Source organism: Plectropomus leopardus, chromosome 10 (genome assembly GCF_026936395.1).
Source record: "Plectropomus leopardus strain MGB_pleo_1.0 chromosome 10, ASM2693639v1, whole genome shotgun sequence".
In the NCBI taxonomy this organism is placed as follows: Eukaryota; Metazoa; Chordata; class Actinopteri; order Perciformes; family Serranidae; genus Plectropomus; species Plectropomus leopardus.
In genome coordinates, this window is record NC_142185.1 from 22,373,911 (window position 1) to 22,394,641 (window position 20,731).

At 39.0% G+C, this 20,731-nt stretch overlaps 1 protein-coding gene across 1 annotated transcript; it reads left to right on the forward strand.

Annotated features, from left to right (window-relative positions):
• Positions 1 to 17: 17 nt before the first annotated feature.
• mospd2 (motile sperm domain containing 2) lies at positions 18 to 19,414 on the forward strand. Its single transcript, XM_042494192.2, has 15 exons — positions 18 to 369; positions 470 to 527; positions 926 to 1,081; positions 2,265 to 2,351; positions 2,550 to 2,704; positions 4,024 to 4,084; positions 4,207 to 4,245; positions 4,350 to 4,474; positions 5,370 to 5,543; positions 10,005 to 10,123; positions 14,589 to 14,682; positions 15,465 to 15,561; positions 16,064 to 16,184; positions 16,346 to 16,448; positions 18,846 to 19,414. The coding sequence occupies exons 1-15, from the start codon at positions 337 to 339 to the stop codon at positions 18,996 to 18,998; spliced, it is 1,575 nt and encodes a 524-aa protein (XP_042350126.2). The 5' UTR covers positions 18 to 336; the 3' UTR covers positions 18,999 to 19,414.
• The last annotated feature ends 1,317 nt before the right edge of the window (positions 19,415 to 20,731 follow it).

Here is a 20,731-nt window from a genome sequence, read left to right on the forward strand (position 1 = left end):
CCTGTCAGCCCAAGTGCATTCTGGGAAGGGGTTTGTAAACAGTAGCGATACAAGCTAAAAGCGTTTCGCTCACTCGCTTTATTTGAACGAATCAACCATGTAAACGATTAGATAAACGCTTTACTTGTGATCTCGAATATAGTTGAACACCCCCTCTGTCCTTTCGGTTCAAACTAACAGCGTAAAGAAGAGGAGTGGCCACGGCCGGAGCCAAAATGGCAACGACAGTGCGTCAGTTGCACACTTCGCACTGATTCACCAAACTATACGTTAGCTGCACTTTAGCTAGCTCAACAAGGAACTACCACAGAGACGGAAACCCGGGGACCATTGAATATGGCTGAAATTGAACAACACGAAGGAGAGCAGGTATAGTCAACTACAATTAGAGCACTTTTTTTAGCTGTTTGAAGAGTCAGTGTGTTGAAGGCGAAGACGTGTCTAACATGAAGGAACTCTGTTTTGACAGGACATTGAGAAGAAAATTGAGGAGACGAGACAGAGATTCAAGAATGAGTTCCTCCAAGGTAACACTGTTAGTTACGAAGAAGCTGACATTAACCTTGGTCACTACACGAATTTAGGGCTTCCGGCAGCTTCATAAACTCGGATATTGTAGGTTAACTTCCCACAAGTAAGCTTTTACCCCACTTTGTCATGTTGATAACATCATGACCTAAATGCTCAGAGCCCAGATAAGCTCCAACAAATAACTAACTACGCTAACATTAGCTCTGTATTGCCACATGTAGCTTGTTGTTTTGACAAATAAAGTCTGTGCTTGTAAGAATATGACCTGAGTTTAAAGCACAGTTTATAATTTAAGACTTTATCCGGGAATCAGTGAGGTTGAGAGTAAAACCTTGAGCTTGACTTCTTAAAATTTGGATCAATATGTGACTGAACCTTTGTGTTGTGTTTACAGATTCAACAGACAAATATGACTCCAGAGATGTTGAAAGGCTTGAAAAAGATGATGCTCTGGTGGAGGGCTACCTGACGTGGAGACTTTATGTTGTTGATGATGCCTTGAAAATGATTGATGAAAGTCTCCAGTGGAGAAAAGAATATGGTGTGAATGGTAAGATATCACACAAAACAGTTTGACATATGATATGAGCAATTTTTTACCTGATAGTAGGGCTGCGCATTATTTCAGAAACTAGTGTCAGTGATTCCTTAATTGTTAAATCAATTAAAAAAAAGTCCCCTTTCTTACAATATAAAATGCAATATATTTTTATTTACAAAATCCTCTTTTCGTTTGACAAAAGACACTAAAGTTCTCAAATGTTAAAACAGAAGCAGTTGGACAAGAATGTTACTAACTAAAGTTGTCTAAAGTTTGCAAATTGTTTATTTTAAATCTGGAACCACGTGATCAGATTAAACAATATTTTGAATCAAATATCTTTTGGTAAATGACTGCTCTCAATAGCTGGTGCTGCAGGCAGAGTGTGGTCATTACCAAAAAAAGTATTGAAGTTCGATATCCAGTCCCATCTAAAACTAGAAATATTGACATTGCCTTATTTAGATGTTTACAAGCTTGCAACACATCAGTGGTTGTCTCTGTGCTTGCCCTGGGATGAATCCAGACAGAGTGCCATTGTGTGTTAAACACCCATAAAGCCATGCATAGGCTACCCCCGAGAACAATCCCCACTCTTTCTGTTTGCTGTGGAATTTCTCAGAGTTGTTATTTGTTGGCCTTTAATCCAGCAAATTCAATTTGTCAAGCAGCTGTTTCTGGGAAATTTGATTTATTCATGCCATTAGTATCAAGGGGCATCATGGGCTATATCAATAAGGAGAGACATTTTCAGTTCTTTTCGGAATCTGTTGAAAAGGGATGATAACAAGTATGTTATTTTTTTGTCAAATCAAGCAGTTACAGTTTATAGGGAAGCTGAGATCTTAAACAGGTTCTGTAAAACTATTTAAACTCCCACTCTGGTTCACCTACATAAATGTTTTATACAATTTCACATAGATTTGAGAACCAATTTTAGTTAGAGTTTGTGCTTGTGATGAATGATCTTTAGAAATACAACAAGATGGCTTTGTTGTGTATTGCCTGGACATGATGACAATGATAAAATTGTGAAAGGAAAAAAAATCTAATTAAAACATTTTGTGCCTTTTAAAGTGGTTAAGTTAAGGATTCAAATAGTCTGTAAAATCTGTAAGAAGACTACGAGCCACCTTTGCGTACAATTAAACTCTTACACCAGCTGACAGTAAAACTTGCCTGTGTGTTTCAGATCTCAGTGAAAGCACCATACCCAAATGGATGTTCGAGACTGGTGCTGTCTACCTCCATGGCTATGACAAAGAGGGCAACAAGCTTTGTATGTATATGTTTTATTACAGACCTTCTTACAGTTAACACTTACCTAGCCCTTATTTAAGACAAGATATATCTGTTCTGATGAAAAGTGTGCTCCCATTATTGATATTGCAGACAACTGCAAATCTACCAAAATACTAGTAAAAATATAAAACCTTAACTCATGATATATATTTTTATTTCTGTTTACTGTGTTAAGTCTGGTTCAAAGTAAAACTACATGTCAAGGATGCAAAAACACTCATGGACAAGAAGAAGTACGTTGCCTTCTGGCTGGAGCGCTATGCGAAGAAAGAACCTGGGATGCCACTCACTGTTGTGTTTGACATGACAGAGTCTGGCCTCAGCAACATAGTAAGTCGATGATGATGTTATTTTATTTTGAGGTTTTTGTAATAATATCAGCACCTTCTTTTTTTTTCTTTGTCATACTGTTTCATTTTGCTTTTTTCTAGTAGTAATATCCACATTTCCAAGGTGAAATATTTATTGCATTTTCACTCCCTCTCTATTAAATGAGATTCACTCCCACATTGAAAAAATACTGTTTCTTTTCTGTGACTGTCATTGAAATGCTGTAGACTATCCTCATTTTTCTTGCTGTTTGAGCTGTGGTCTTGCAGGGACTGATGCTCTTTAATGGTTTTACACTTCGGAGATTAAAGTAACCTTTAAATCCCGTTGGTCAATTCGAGTGGACTGTCTAATCCGTTGACTCACTGTGTCGCAGGCGTGAGCTCCTTGATGGAGCTCTCTGTCAGCGGGCATATTTCATTGGCTAGGCTCTCTTGTGGAGAGATGGCTCAATTAAATACCAATAAACCAGGAAGGATAAATAGCTATGCAACCCAAATATGAAATGAGTAGATTAGAAGATCAGTTTGGAAAGCAGCCTTATTCAGTGTTGTTGAACCACAGTAGGTGCTGGAGCAAGGGTAGCCAGTTTGATCTCATTAAGGCTCGGGAGTGAGTCTCCTGCATAGCAATGAGGCTTCTAGCCAATTATGGAGCCCAGCCAGATAAAGGCTGTATATATTGACATATTGGTTGTTTGCCTGATGATCGGCATAAAATAGTGACATGAACATTTATCATGTTCACTTAAAGAATGATTTAAAATGTGGCAGAACCTTTCATCTGGATGTATTTGTTGCATTTAAATTGTTAGCCGTGATTAGATTTTCTAGCACTATCCAAAGCATAGGTAAGATTATCTGTTTGAATCAGAAGCCCGTTATTGTGAAAGTGCAGGGAATACGTTTAAGTCAAAGCCATGTACCTTGAACTCTTATCTCTTTACTCGTTTTTAGGAAGACTGTCTTCTTGAAATAATCATAGTTGTTAGGTCTAGGTAATACAATCAGATGGTGGCAAAACAGTATGTAACAGCAAGTTATATAGTTTGCAAATGTTTAATCATGAAGTTAAAGTTAAATATAATTATAAAACCTTAATGTAACATCTTTAAGTCTTATGCATAGCATTTGAGAGGAATTGAGCAGGTCATCAGAGGAGCTTAATTCATTTTCTCATAAGTGGGCCACTATAGATCTAGAGGCAGTTAAGAGCGAAAAGTTCTCTCTATCGAAAAAACATAAAGCATCTTTTGTAGTTGAAGCCCTGTATGTGGTTATGCTTTTTAAATGCTTGTTCTTTTCCACTTTGTGTTTCAGGACATGGAGTTCGTGAAGTACATTATTAATTGCTTCAAAGTGTACTATCCAAAGTTTTTATGTAAGTGACAAAAGTTGTTATAAAAGCACAACAAATGTTTACATTCACCAATATACAGGAAATTACAGCTATGTTCAGGTCAAAGCATGTTCATAATGGTCAAGCTTTGTCTATCATTTCAGCCAAAATGATCATCGTGGATATGCCTTGGATCATGAATGGTGAGCCTCATTCTCTTGTACAAAAACCCGTTATTTTTGTGTCCGTCATGATTATCAAAATAATAATCTGATGATATCTTGAGCATAAACATGTCACTTTTCAGCTGCCTGGAAGATTGTGAAGTCGTGGTTGGGTCCCGAGGCAATCAGCAAGCTCAAGTTTGCATCCAAATCTGAGATCCACGGATTCATAGACCTAGAGTACCTGCCATCTCACATGGGTGGAACGGTATGTTAATTAGGACTTTCTCTATGTGTTAAATTCAACATTTCCATTTAGGTTAGGCAATAAATTAACATAAGAATATCATATCATGAGACTAGCTATTTTGTGAAATTTTGGATATTCTAAGTGTTGTCTTTTCCTGTTTTTAAAGGCTGCGTTACAGTGAAGTGATGTAATTTTCTGAAATTATCAGACTGTTTTGGTATTTTCCTTTACCCATTTAGTCATTATATCCACATGATTAAATAACAAAAACTCATTGTGGAAATATTTTTTGAAAGCACCAATAGTCAGGTAATGTCAATGGCGATATCAGGCTATCTGGTTAAACATATTGTGATGTTTGATTTTTTTCCCCCCACATCACCCAGCTGTGCCTTACATTGTGCATTCTTAATGTGAAACAGTTACAAAAGATGTAGTAGTTACTAGAGCTGATCTGAAATATTAGCTATCTTTCAGTGGTATAATATTGTGATGATGCTGTGATGCTAAAGCTTGTTTTGTAAGCTTTAGTCATATTAAACAAATTCTATATAGAAACATTTTTGATAAATACTTTGTTACATTGAATAGTGTTTGTGCGACACTGAAATCTTGTATATTTTTATTAGTAATGTACATTTTTGTAGTTGTAGACACTCTCCTTACTGAGAAAGATTGTTAAGGAGGTTTTTCAGGTCACAACTGTTGACAGTGAAATCTTACTTAAGTGAATAATAATCTTTCGGTCATTAACAGAATTTCCCTTCCAGAATTCCCACTCATTCATATGCAAGTCATGGGACTTTCTGAACTTATAAAGGACATTCAGCATGACTACATTCATTGAAATTGACAGTGTAAACACTTTGATTGCCATGCATGTAGTGATATAAAATATCTGGCTACATTCCAGGACCCCTTCAAGTACAGCTACCCGCCTCTCCCTGATGACGACTTCCAAACGCCCATCTGTGAAAACGGACCAATTGTTAGTGAGGACGAAACAGAGAGCAAAGAGGGTGAAATGGAGGGCAAAGATACCCTTGAGTCCAGCTTCAACTCTGAGGTTGCGGTCAAGCCGAAAAAGGTACATATTCTTTTAAGTTTTAATCAGAATGCAGGAGTGTTTAAAAAAAACTTAAATTAAAAGATATCCTCAACCTTGTTCGCCATTTAATTTCACTACAAAATGAGGCAAGACTGCTCCTTGAGTGTTGCGTAAGTCTCCACTTTGGCAGGACACACTTAAGTCAGTGGGCACTGTTTAATTGATCTCATTGTCAGAATGGGGATGATTAAGTGTTACATAGCTGATACAGTTGGTAAATGAATGTTGAAACTAATATATCAGGGCCAGTGTTTCTGTTGTTATCAGTGTAGCTGCTCTCATGTGTGATTGAGTCATGACAAATTTGGATTCTGGCATTTCAGGCAGTAGTGTCCATCTCCTTATAAGTGTGACATCCTGCTTCTAGTCAGATTAGATGCCCTATGTTCAGAGTATCCTCCTGTTTCTTTTACTCACTTCCTATAATTTGAGCCCAAGATTACAGCATGTAATCAGACCGCTCTGTGGAGACAGCTGTGAATTAAGTGGCAAGTAATGCCCTGATTTGGAAGACGTTAAGCTCTTGCTCATTGTCTGCGTGAAGGTGACTCCTAATGTCTCTGGCTGCAATTAAATCCTGCCAACAAAGCCCATGAATCACAGCCAGCGCTCTGCTTCTCTCGTCCTCTCCGCCCCTCGTATGGTCCACAGAGGATGTCAAGTCAGCTACTTAAGCTCTTCCCCTGCCGCTGCTAGATTCCTATTCTTGCCCAACAGCAGCATGCAGCCTCAGCGTGTCCCACCGTCACTGTAACACCCCACAGGCTTTATCTTGAATATGTCTGCAGCCACTGTCAACCTCCCTCTCACTCTAGTGTCACCAAATTTCATCCACTTACAGTCGAGGCTGCAGCTTATGTTACATGTTCTTCTCACTCCCTACAGGACAATCCAGCCCTCATAATCTATTTAGCTTCCTTTTTGGGTATGCAAAAAAAAGCTTGCATGGAAATAGATGGAGGGCATTAAGGGGGTCAACTCAGGAAATGTTCGGCCTCATGAAATGCCCATTGAAGACTTGTAGAAGGGTGTACATTTACAATATGTTTGTGCATGTTGTTTTCTAACATATTCTTTTTGCTTTGTTGTTATGCAGTGTTGCAGCTGTTGTTTACAGATATTTTTGCTGTTTTGCTGTCACAGTCAGGGAGCAACAGATTTGGGGTTAACCCACATTTGATGTGAGAAGTAGGAAGTAACTGTGCTGTAATTTATAGCAGCTGTTTAGGGTTTTTGTTGCCGGTTGCCTATAGGACACAAACTGTATCTGCTGGAGAGGTACCGCGTCACCCAGTGCTACTCCCATGAGCCTCCTAAGCCCCAACAAACAAACAGTTCTCCCATTGTTGATAAAAACCACATTGGTCATGCACAACAGATTTAGATTTACAGAGCAGCAATATGCAAATCAGTCTACTGTTGGCTTCAACAATAATCTACAGGCACAAGTTTAAAGTTTGTTAATAAACACATGGAATTACCTCACACTCTGGCATGTCTGTGGTGCAAGCGGCATGATCATACTCTGCATAATCCCAGAGAAAAGGAGCACAGCTCCCTGTTAGCGTTTTGTCTTAATTTAATCTTCAAATACAAAACCCTATAACAGTTTTAACAAGCACTACAGTCATGTGAAGTAAAAGGCAAGAAATGAAAACATTTGAGTCAGCTCTATAGGAAAGGGGAAGATATTTCTCAGGTTAGCCTGAGAAACGAGTTACACAACCACTCTGCAGTGACAATGCACAGACAGTGAGTATGTTATAATATAAGTAAATGTTTGAATACGCCTGTTTGCAGTCAAATGGTGTCGAGGGGTCGATGAGGAGAATCCATTTGTTAATGATAGGTGAGAGAACTGTAGTTTTATAGCCTAGTTTCCTTTGAAGGGTGAATTGTAGCAATTAAATTTAACATGGATGGCTACTCATGTCATTCATGAATATACATACATGTTCTACCATGAGCACTGGCTGAAGGTTACATAATATATGTTGTAAAAGAAGCCTGGAAACTGAAATAACCTCAACCTTTGGCCAGAGGCTCACTCATTCAAGGCATTTGTGATTTTTAGTTAATAACACCCACTGTACATACCTTATAAACCCATAGCATTGTATGAAAATTTGTTATTGTTGCATGTTTACCACAAATGAATCAGTATTTTAATCACACTCGATATACAGAGAAAGGCAAGGTTAGGTACTTGAAGTGACATGAAAGGAAAGGGTTGATGAGAAATTAATATGAGAGCTTAGGATACATTTGTGATTGTTAAAACAGGTTAATTAGCAATGTCTGCCGTCTTCTCAGCTGGCACAGGGTCGTTTTATCAGGCATTATGAATTCGACTTTATTTCTGGTGGCCTTTGCTTCGACTACACCTGTAGCACTGTGTTTATATACTCGCCTGTTGGCTCTTCAAGCCCGTCTGAATGCATTCCACAGAACTGTCTCTGATCCATCTTGTCTAAACAAGCAAGAAACTCTCCCACTCAACTTTCACCACCCATCAAGAAACTCTCCCACTCAACTTTCACCACCCATCCCAATCTGAATTCTTCTGGGTTCCAGGCAGCACTGCGCTGATGACTTGAACGGCATCAGAAAGCTAATTGTCCCTCTCTCTGTTTTGAAACAAGGGCTGGAGGTGGTAAGGCAGTGTAGGATCACACCCACACAAGAAGCTCAGAGTCCGGACGATTTCAACCGACTGGAAAGGCAGGTGTACTCACGTGACTCGTATTATTGTGAGTGCACCTCCCTCACAGTCGACCGATGTCATCTCAACTCCCCCCTGGACATGTCCACCCCTTGACCCATCTCGGACCTCACATTTTGATCTGACCCCCTAAATTGTATTGCACTGTTTGGAAAAACACAAAATTTCTGACTTTGTTATGAAGGGATGTAGGCTATATGATGGGTAGTCTACCTTTTGCAACCAAGCAAAACACTCATATTTTTTACTGTGTAATCGGCTGAAAGGGAATGAAAAGCACAGTCACTACTTCCCATTAACAACATGCCTTAATCTCAGGAGATAACTACTAAGATAATTACTGCTATATTAATGTAGACCAAATTATTAACACTCAGCACTAAATATTTAACCATGCTTGCCTTTGAGGCAACTTTTTAGCCAAAGCCGTGTGTGCCTTGTCCTCTAACATTATCCTTTAACAGGTCTGAGACTCTGGAGAGTGCTAATCATCTTTTTTTTTTCCTTAACATGTACTGTATAACCAGTAGACTCACTCCTCATTCAGAGCATTTCACTAATCTTTCATTTTAGCATAATGTCTTTGCATTTCGTATCTTACACACAATGTGTAGAAATCATGAATTTCTCTAATTTTAGATGTCTTTTAATATGGTCAATTTTATGTCTTTGTACGGGATTATTATAGAATAAGTGTTTGATTTTTTTTAATTAATTTGTTTCTCAAAATAAATTGCCATTTATTTTGTTCTTTGTTAATCTGTAATGGAATGGTGTTTCCATGAGCCTTACGGATATGGTCAAAGCTGCGCCAAAACACTGTTATTTAAACGCTAATATATGTAAGAAACACTCTGCTATTTAAATGTTTCATTTTTAATTAAAAATTGTAGCATGTTTTGGGTTTTTATTCTAGCTGCATTATTATCTAATTGTGTTAAGCTTGCTCTTTAAATGACGAATAAATAGAGACATTTCATCAGCAGCTGATTATCTCCTGATGTCTTCATTGTGGCAGTTGCATGACAGTCAGCCATTAAATTAAGATGACATGTTGTGTTGCTTATCACAGCAAATGACACACTTCCCCTCTGAGTCACAAATGTTCCCATCACATGCAGAGTCCGCTCACCTTTGCCCCCCCTCCATAATACGCTCCCTCTCCCATCTGTTTTGCACAATATTCGGTGCCAACAACACTGTGAAAGCATCTATTTCCCCAACCCACTTATTTAATCTATAGTGCTTATGCAAACGTTTCACATTTTCTATCCTGTCAGCTGTTTTATGGTCTCATGGTCTGTCTGTGGATGATTTGGGTCAAAGTTTAGGGATGTTTTGCTGAAGTGAAAGTCTAAATGAATGAGTGATATTATGACATCTGGTGTGGTTGAAATATTTTTGGTCACGGTCTTTATTTTGTCAAAACAAGTCACGAGTTTATGAGTCTACCAGGAACAAGGGTCAGGATTAATCATGGGGGCTTCTCAGTGAAAGAGACTATATGTTGATAACCCAACATTTCACCTCATTTCACAAGAACCTTTTATAAATCATTGCAGATGACTGTCAGGTGCTTCATTAACTGATAGCTTTCTATGCTTGAAGGGCAAGGGTCAAACATTTTATTTTCAGGGAAGCGACCAGATAAGGGTCACACGATTACATTATCAGTATCCTGAGTCTCTTCTCTAATTAAGTGCTCTTTGTTGTTTCAGGTGAATTTCCTGGAAGACAGTTTGAGGGTAGAGGACAATGATAAAGGAGACACAAGCACCAGGACTAAAGGGGCCAGGAAGCCACAGACCACCTTCAAAGGCCCTCTGCTAGATGTTAGGTAGGCCGTCCTGCTCACACACTTCCCCATCTTGTCATTAACCTGCAATTCGCTGACAGCTCATGGTCGCTTTGCAGTTTGAAAATAAGGTGTTGTCTACACACTTACTTACTTTGCCAGTTTTCAACCAGCCTTGTGTCATAACAGTGCGGGTAGCACTGAATGAACTGTGGTAAACTCCATCTTACCAGTGCCCAGATCTCACTGCTCATCTCCCAGCTCAAACTACAGATTTTGCTTTTGCATTTTCACATGCCTGTCACCGCAGACACTAAGAATAAAGACACTGAGCGAGAGAGAGTGCAGCCCCTCTGTATCTCGCTCTTTCAAACTCAGACCAAACTCTGATCAAGCTATAAAACTAGGCAGTGCTGATTACATACAAATCAATATTCTGTTACTGATTTGCCTAGTTATTGCCTAAAGTGTCTAAAGAAACATACTGTGAACAGGAAATGGGCGCCATATAGTTTCTTACATTGTAAAAATGAAGGCTGAAACAACTGAGATCAAACTGTAAAACTAAGCAGCACTGATTAACATGAACTGAGACTTTGTTACTACTTCCTTTTCAAGTGTCCTTGATGTGGCTGTTTAGTCCGCATCAATGGGACAATATGAAAATTTAATGTCACAGTTATCCTTGCCAAAATAATTCACAATGTTGTCATTAAAATCACTGAAATATGCTTAATTAGAATAATTAAAATTACACTAAACCCTACTGGAATCCCTTTACCTTACATTTGTTAAGAAACATATTTTTATTGCATCAGAGAAAGAACATGCATCTTTACTGAACATAATGTTTAGACAAAAAACAATCTTCAAAAGTCAGGGTTTTCAGCTATTTGAAATTGCATTATATCTTTTGATACAAAATATGTCATGCTTGGTTGAGATCTCTTGTGTTATTTCAGGTTTGTGCATATACAGCATATTTTGGCAATGTCTCTTTTGTTGTTGGTTGTCCAGCATCTCTTTGCGTGACACAATATTCAAAATCTTCCTGATAATGATAATTCATCAGGATCGTAATAAAAACAATTATTGTCTCATCCCTACACCAGAGCTTGATTGACAGCTTTTACAGCAGCCTAAACAAACAGCACTGACCTAACTTTGTTTAAACAGAAACAAACAGTTTAGGTGTGAAAGTATCGAGTCTTGCTGTCCTGGCTGCACCTGTACCCATCTGGGGTTGTATGTGCACAAGAGCAGCTTCTCCGCACTGCACTTATAACCCACAAGTCCATCTTCTTTTCCCAAAATTTCTGCCAGTCCCCTTTGAGCAAGCTATCCCAAAACTTGTTCAGGTGTTGCACTGTGGCCAATACAGTCCTCTGTCTAAATAGATGTACACACAGATGCCAATTTATTAGTAACACCTAGATAAAACAAACAAAACTGAACAGCATAATAGGCGCTCTTTATTTATTGCCAACCTGTTGTATTATACTGCATTAATTTAAGCAAGGTGTTAACCAGCAGCTGAGTGTACATGTATTGAGGAGCCATATGCAAATAGACAAATTTTAATTGCCTGCTACATATTGACAAAAATGTTCTCTTCACGTATTGCCTTGAAATCTGAAGTCATTATTGATGTGTTTGTACCTTTATAGCCTGATTGATCTGCGCAGGAATTAAGGATGCTACCAATCAATTGTTCACACTGAGACACTGGCCAATGATCAATTAACCTTTGAGAGGGGAGCACACGTCAGCCCTTGCACATGATGTTAAACACATCATATGTTTTAATGAGCATTCATTGAATTGCAAAAGGGGTGTCAGCTTCAAAAGCGGTGTATTGCAAAGGAGTAAAGCAATCACACAATGATGTGGTTGGTCCTTGGGTAAATACTCAGCAGTGCATTCACACACTGCACGATATTGCTCCTCGTTTTCATGAATAATGTCCGATGAATACTGTTTTTACAGAGTAATGGCTTTGATGTGAGGATTTTGACAGCTCTGGGCTGTGAATTATAGTGATAAACAGATTTAAATGAGCCTTAAATGCAATTATGTTTCTGAGCTGTGTTAGCCTTAATTCGAGGCTGGGGGCTTTAGAAGAGAGTAGGGGGCTTTGATCTTGTGTTTGCCAAAGGTTTCCAGAGCCTGAAGACTCACTCTGAGCACAAGTAAGCGCCAGACTCTACAGCTGTTTTACTGAGGAAAAGAACACACGAAGACTTGAAAAGGAAAAATATACCTTTGTTCTTAGCAGTTTAAGTCCATGAAATGTAGCCAAGCTGCATCAGTGAGAGGCTTTGTACATTTGAGGCAGATATTATAATCCATTTGCTAGTTTCTTCTTGGCAAAGTTAAAGTCCCAAATGCAAAAAGTGTTCACTGAGGCTGAATCCATCAAATCGCATACTATTTATAGCCAAGCTACACTGTTGCAAACTTGCTTAGAAGAAACATTGAGTGCCAGCGACTAACAAGGGGCGTCAGAAAACATGGCAAAGTGCCTCATCCCCAGATTTTAGGCTACAGATTTGCTTTGGCTCTAAATTTCACAGCTTTGATGCATGATCAGAGCTCTACTCTGCTTAAAAGTGCTGAAATTATATTGCATGTGTCCGCTACAGTATACACAATCTGCTCTATGTCCTGTGTTCACCTTTGAGCTGACATCAAAAACAGGGAGACATTATGTATCTTATGGTTTCTTGATGGTGCCCCCCATTCTTTGCATTGATTTGTCGTAATACTATTAATTATCTGTCTATATAGATGTCTCCATGCAGCCATGTTTTCCCTAGAATTTTTTCAGGCCCGGTGGTACACACCGAAAAGACCTTTAACAAACACGATGCCTGAGATGACTTATTGGCATGGTTGGCTTCAGTCTGAGGGCACAAAGGATCAACATTTTCATTATTTGCGTTTAAATTTTTGTTCACTCTGCATATAAGAAACTTAAAACAAAGTGAACACAACAAGCAGAGGATGTCTGAGCAAGCTTTATATATTTGCAAAATAGTAATACATCCTGAGCAAAGTGTGCATAATTCACTGCTGCACTTAATCCTTCTTGGCTTTGAGAAAAATTTAACCACAACATAATTTCCCATTTACTCCCTTGCTCAGTTTAAAAAAAAAAAAAGGGAATATTGCGTGTTACAGTTTTTCCTTTTTGGATGGTGGTACTATGGTAATTTAGTTAACCTATGACCTTCTTTTCCCTGCTGCAGTAATTAAAACCTGCAATCCCCTATTCTGGCAGTAAGAGTAAAAACAACACCACTGTCGACACGTCCATACGTCATAGCTCACTGTAGTTAATTTAGAAAAGTGAAATGATCTGCACAGGGTGTTTTTTTATTTTGAAAATTGACAGAATTCACTTGCCTGTGAATTGCTTTGCAGCTTGAAGCAGCTAGCCTCTCCCTTGCAGTGGTTTCAGTCTATGAGTACTGTGCTAAAACGGTGGATGAATTGTTTTGAGTGTCACACGACTGATGCAAAATGACTCAGTTCACTATTGGAGTTTAATCCATGCACTTTGGAAAGTCTAGAGAAGCCTCACAAGTATATTATTTTATCCACAGTTAAATTAGCAGAGCCCTAACAGGGAGGCAATCTCAGGATGGCAGAGGCATGACCCTCCCTTCTCTGTGTCTGATTGGCTTGCCTGAACCTAGCCAATTGTTACCATTCCTACTTCAGCTAGTTTATTTATCCAGATGTGGCTTTTCAAGCCAACTGAAAGCCTAAGAGATCCATATAGGTCAAGAATAATCAGCATGTCAGAGGCTTTGAGAAAGATTTAAAGAAATGAAGTCAGGAGCTTCTGTAAGCTGCAAAACACAGCATGTTATCTCTGCTGAGGCCAAGGCTGGATTATCAACTGGACAAACAGGTTGATCTCCCACTTGTATCAATGGTGTGTCAGTTGGTTTGTGGTAAAACTGTTATATGCAAATATGTGTGGGAGTATGCAGTGCAAAAGCACATTAAAAACTGAATGGAAAAGGCTGTTAAAGCGGGTCCTGCATTATACTTACCTGTCTTGTAAAGGGTTGCTTTGTCAAAACATTGGTAGAAATTTAAAATGTACCACAAAAAGTGGTTTGGATTAATGTAAACATGCTTGACAGAAACCCTGTGTTTTTAAATATCTTTTTAAGCTGCAAAATATTGCCACTATATCATCCTTCAGGACAGACTCGCTGAGGCAGATCGTCAAAGTGATGCGCAGCAGGAAAAGCTACAAGTCCTCGGATAATCATACCACACAGACAAGAAGGCACAAAGATTGTAGCAACCCAATCTGAATTAATAAGATACCTAAGAAAGAAACAACAAAGCATTTTGTGAAGCAAATGGGAACACCTGTCTGCATGTAGCAGTTGTATGTCTACTGAAGTGCACAAATAGACACTTTATAGTCTCTGCTTTCTTCCCTAATGTAGCTCCTGTCTCACAAAGTGTGTTTTTTCTCTCCCTCCAGCCCCGCGGAGGAGCTCAGCTTTGGTTCAGGAGAGACAGAGAAAAAAAGCCTCATTATTCTGAGCAATGTAACCAAAAATCAAGTGGCCTTCAAGGTGAGAGTAAAGGCTCAATGCTAAGTTGTGTGTGCAAGATTGTGAGCACAGCATGAGTTGACAGAATAACTGCTTCACACTGCTACATGAAATTGATGCTAAAAAAAAACATTAGGCTAGATTAATAAATAGGTTTGGTATTAAACAGAAAATTGACATTTTGACAAGTCATCAGTAGTTTAAGTCATTTGTTAAGCAAAATTGCCAAAAATTAAAAGATTCCTTCCTTAATTTGCTGCTTTTCCCATGATATGTAATGGTAAATTAAACCTATTTTGTTTTAGACTGTAAGTCAGATAAAAGAGGCATTTTGAAGATCAACATGAGCTGCGGGAATTTTCTATTTTCTGACATTTCACAGATTGGCAATACATTTCATTAAAGCTGTGGCAGGCAGTTTTTTGGAAAAGGCAAAAAAAAACCAAACTAGAATTTGAAAACATCCTGCAGCTCTTTCAAACGTTCTTATTGACTATCTTTCTGAAAAGCCTGCTTTCCCTTTTTGGGTGGCTTTGCAGTGCAGGCAGTTGTTGCCAATTCTGGGACAGCAACTTTCTCTACACGATTCTCTGTCCTCAAATCAGGCTTTGACCTTGTGGGAAGTGCACACACAACCGCATGTGTGTCTTTCTGAAATGACCTGTGATTGGCAAAATTGTCTCATCGTGGCCTAGACTTGAAAACAAAGCCAAGAAAAGGTGCAGTCTGCAAGTCTAGTTTTCTCTTAGTCCACTTGTCCAACAAAAGGCTATTTTTTAAAGGTGCTTCTGGTGTCTCCACAGGTACGGACCACAGCACCCGAGAAGTACAGAGTGAAGCCTAGCAGCAGCAGCTGTGAACCAGGAGCTTCAGTAGATATAGTGGTGTCATTACATGGAGGTACTGCACTTAAACCCTGCACTCTACTCCACTCACAACAGATGTTCTGAACTTCAGAATAATCAAATGGTCTGGTCTTTTACCCAAAGTGCCAGCAGCCACTTTTCTTTTCCTGACATACATATTTCAAAAGTGATAAAAGAATCATCCTTCCAAAACAAACCGTCAGACAACTGACAGCGCTGTGCGAGGTAAAACATTTTATGGCCTTCAAGCACTGAAATGTCAGCTGTAGGTTACGTGCCGCAAATAACTCGGAAGAATCAGCGCTACCTATTTCAGGCTTGTGTTTTTTTCTAGCTTTTATGCAGTGGTGTGTCTGTTTTTTTGTTTTTTCAGTACCGTCTTTTCAGCACTGAATTTTAATGTAGTGCCTCTGTTTCTATTTCTGGACCAAGTCAGTCAGCTATCTTGGTTTGGTTATTGATTTAAGCAGCAATTTAATAATTTTTCCTTCACATTATTGTTTTGGTTTAATGTTGCCCTGAATTTGTCTGTGCAGGTTCTCAAGCCTCTCCACAGGATAGATTTTTGGTCATGGCTGCCGAGATGGACAATGCTGGATCACAAGAACTTGCACAGTTCTGGAAAGAAGTACCGAAAAACAAGGTCATGGAACACAGGTGCGCATCTGTACTCCCATTATAGCCTTGACAGTAAATATATGAAAGAATTTGTACACTTTTGGTGATGGGCTGTTGCCACACAGTCCTCATTAGAGCAGACTTGTAGGCTGCATATCAACCTGATGGCCTCCGCTCATTAGATTGTGACTTTCCCACAGATTGCGCTGTCATGTTCTGGAGAGCATTAAACCAACAGTGAATTCTCTCAGAGACAGCCCTGCGGAGACAGGGACCAGCGGGCAGCAGGAATTAAACACAGCGGTAAGTTCTGGGAACAGGAGCCTTGTCCCTGTACAATACTCATTATCTTTAAGTTACAATGTATTGTTCATTCAGATACTTTTGACCATTATCGATTTCGTACACTGCCATTCCTGTTTTTAATACATTATAGTTCAATATTACTTTATGACTTAGCTCTTTAAAATCTGACCTCCAGTAAATGATTGTTGTTTGCACGATCCTTTTTAAATATATCTAAAATTAGAGCCATCAGAGCATTCTTCCTTTTTGCAGCAAAAAAGTAAGACTTCTGTGTTCCGTTTCATCGCGCTGTAAATTCATACTGATAATGTTACTGTACCTGCAATGCAAAAACTCACAGTGTCGCCAGAGGTTTGAATAACAAATCCATCACAATGCCTTTGCACTCTGCTCATAAAAATGAATATATCTTAAAAACCTATCTAGTGTTAAGAAATATTTTGTTACATTTCAAAGCTCTTGTTACAGTATTTTTTTCTTTGGTAAATCTAATGAAAAAATGTGCCCAACTTTTGTGTAATTTTTTTAATGACACAAATGTTGATTCTCATGAACATGGCATCTCAAAGGGAATGTCCTCCAATTTGGCACAAATGTCTACCTGGACTCAAGGATGAACTAAATAGAATTTGGTCGTCAAAGGTCACTGTGACTTCACAAAAAAACATTTTTGGCCATAACTCAAGATTTTATACGTTTATGATGACAAAATTTCACACAAATGCCTAATAGGATAAAACAATGAGTGATGACATTTTATATCCAAAAGGTAAATTTCACTCTGACATTTTAATGTGCTGCAAAAAACACTTTTCTGGACATTATTTACCGTCGTATCTCAGGAACAGAAGGGGAGACATTAGGTCACATACTAAATTGGTGACACTAATCTTGTAGATCTTCTGTGCTGCTGGGTCGAAGGTGTGTGTGAAGCACCCATGTTTTAGAGTTTATAGCTTCTTTGCATCAACATCCATATTTGAAGTATTGGCTACTGTCATGGCTACATGTGAGTAATGACAGACATGAATGTAAACTATAACTGCAGCTTAACTGGTTGGTGGAGGCATGCAACCACAAGGTGGTAATTCTAGTTTTGTATTTGTATAGCATACTCCAAAAACATTCCACACCCAGGCCCTGGATAATAACCTAAATTTTACATCAGTTAGTAGGTCATGTAGGTCGATGGTGGTTTATTTGATTGTACTTCTTTAAATTTCCAGTGTAACGGTAATTTCCTTGTTAATTGCAGTCTTAGGCAAGGCAAGGTAACTCAGCTTTGATTGTATAGCACATTTCATACAGGCCAATTCAAGATGCTTTACAGAGCAATAAAATAACATAATAAAGGATACAGATTTACAATAAAGAATCAAAGAGAAAAGATATAAATGGAAAAATTAATTACTGAATGATTTACAATTTAAAAAAAACACCATTAAAAATAGCAAAAGTGCAAACGAGGTGCAAAGATATAAGAGATTACTTAAAATAATTTAAAATCCAGTTTAAAAATAAGGAAGAAATCATGACCAGGTGAAGTACGCAGTGTAAAAAAAAAAGGTTTTTAGCTTTGACTTAAAAGTGGTCAGAGTTGGGGTTGCTAACATCATCTGGATGATAACAAAACGCTGCGTCACCATGTTTTCTTCTAACTCTTGGGACGGTCAGTAGCCCATCCTCAGACGTCCTGAGGATCCTAAAACGTTCATATGTCACAAGCATTTCAGAAATATATGTAGAGATGTATCCTCTTATAGGTGTAGTTCAACATTTTGGGAATTATTTGCTTTCTTGCATTGAGTTATATGAGAAAATCAATACCACTATCATGTCTGTGTGTTAACTATTGAGCTGGAATTTGGAGGTAGCTACTCTGGCTTTAGCATAAAGACTGGAAACAATGGGAAACAGTCAGCCAGGCTCTGTCGGCGTTTAAAATAATGCTTTCCAGGGCCCCCGATAGGGTGCTGTTTAACCAGGAACCAGTTAAACCAGACTCTTCCCAAAAACACAAACATTTCTGTTCATGTATAATTTAAACAAACTGAATACAACATATTTAAATGTTTCAGAGGTGGTTGGAGGTGTGTTTTTTGAGTTTGGAGATAGCCAGACTTTTTGTTTTCCCTACAAAGATAACCTTGAACCTTGAGCCTCCAGTCTTTATATTCAGCTAATTGCTTCCCTGCTCCTGCTCCATACTTATCACACAAATATAAGATAGGTATCAACCTTCTCATCTAACTCTTGGCAAGAAACCGAATAAGCACATTTCACACTATTCCTTTAATTTACTGCACATCTCCAGCCTGATTTGTTCCCATGACTTTCATTACAAGGATGTTACATTGATAAACCAGGTCAGTGAACCTGTTTTTATCTCACCAGCTCATGCGAGTGATGACCTGCAACGCACGGCTTGAGCAGAAGCTGAATACATGTCTGTGGGTGCAGAAGGTTCTCATTGTGTTGGTGCTGGTCCTTGTGGTGCTGAACCTTCTGTGTCTCTACCTGCTGGGTACTTCCCAGCAGCCTTCCTGACCTGCCACGGCGTTCTCTGCCTGCATCTGTCGACCACAGGCGCACAGATGGTTCCAGCGGGGCCACAGTTGACTGCCTGGGTGACGGTCGTCCTGAGCTCTCCTCCCCACGGGCTGCTGCCATGGAGGAGAGGAGGGCTCACTTTAGGGACATGTGAGTTATTGTGGGGTTACTGTATGAAGAGATTGTACTCGACTGTTTTCAAGCACTTGAGTTAAAACAACAGAGACACTTTTAATAATGCGACTTTCGATCATTAATGTATTTTTTAAGACCGATCATGAAAAAATAAATGTGTATTTATTGCAAAAGACACAATATGTAGGAAGAATTAGTTATTTTTGTGATCATAATGGGCAATTTTTTATATCATATAAATCTACAGAATATAAAATAAACATTTTTTTCTCAAATTATCTCATTTTGTTAAGCTTTTTAACAATTTTCTCCTCAGAGCATCTAAAGAGAGCATCCACACATTCGCCTTTATCCTGAGATATAGATGTTTCGATCACTTACCAGTCCTGTTTTGCATAAGTATTCACACTCTCTAATAAACCCTCATTAGTACAGAGGTGTCTAATTGAAAACATTGCCATGTATGACCTTACTAAACCTCTCCACACTCAGACCAAGGAGCCACAGGAGATCTCTGTCTGTACTATCTCCTCTGTTTGTTTTAATTACCCTGACACTAGCAAACCTAAAAATACCAAAGCAATTACTGGCGAGTACAAGGACATGGCACAACCCACTTGTAGCTTAGTGGGAAGCGCTGATATCTATAACAAGATCCAGCTCCGAGCAATCAGGACGTGAGCCACCGCACTAGGAATGATCACAATTGGGTTATTAGATATGAGCGCAGAAGAGTTGTCTGGCGTCAACATTTGCAGCTTGTTCGCAGCAGGTGGTGGCTGCTTGCATGCGAGGGATGATTAGAATGACTCAAGCAATAACGGGTAAACTAATCCTACGTTGATTATAAACACTGGGCTGTTTTGCGCGCTGCAAAATGTTTATTCCCTTTAGATTGCGCTGTTTGTACTGTAACTCTTTCTATTTTACTGGCAATCCTTCATACAGCTCTTCTTTTAAAGCCTTTCCATTAATAGTTGTTTGGTTTTAAGCGAGCGAACTCTTGCTAAAAAAATGCACTTTGCGCTATTTGGGTAGTAAGTGCCTATGTACTAAAAAGAAGGATGGGGGTTAATGGAGTGTTTGTCTCTGGAGAGTCAAAGTAAAAGCTTTGGTATCACACATAGGTGGGCTGATTTTAAGTGCATCTGAGTGCCACACGGTTCCCGACTGAACCCATGAAGTCAATCAGATACACTGCGCTGCACAGAACCAAAAACAACACTACCATCAGTGATGCCACAATGACTGAAGTGGAAAATTATTTGAGCGGTCATGTGACACTGATTCCCAGATAGACTGGTCTCACCTCATTGCCTATTTCTCAGTAATTACTTACAGTGAACACTGTACGTCTAACCAGGCAGCTCTCAGAAGTCCGAAGCTCCTCCACAGTATTGATTTAACATTAAACTCCAGTTAAATCGAAACCCGGTTCAATGTGTGGACGGCCCCGGGTGCTCATGCAATGTCTGAGGAGTGCGATGATTAAGTTCAAGTGGCAAATTGGTACAGAGGGGTTGGTGGAAAGTCGATGAGTGCTGCATTTAACAAGAAGGGTGTGGGCGTTGAGCATCTGTTGCTTTTGTCACCAT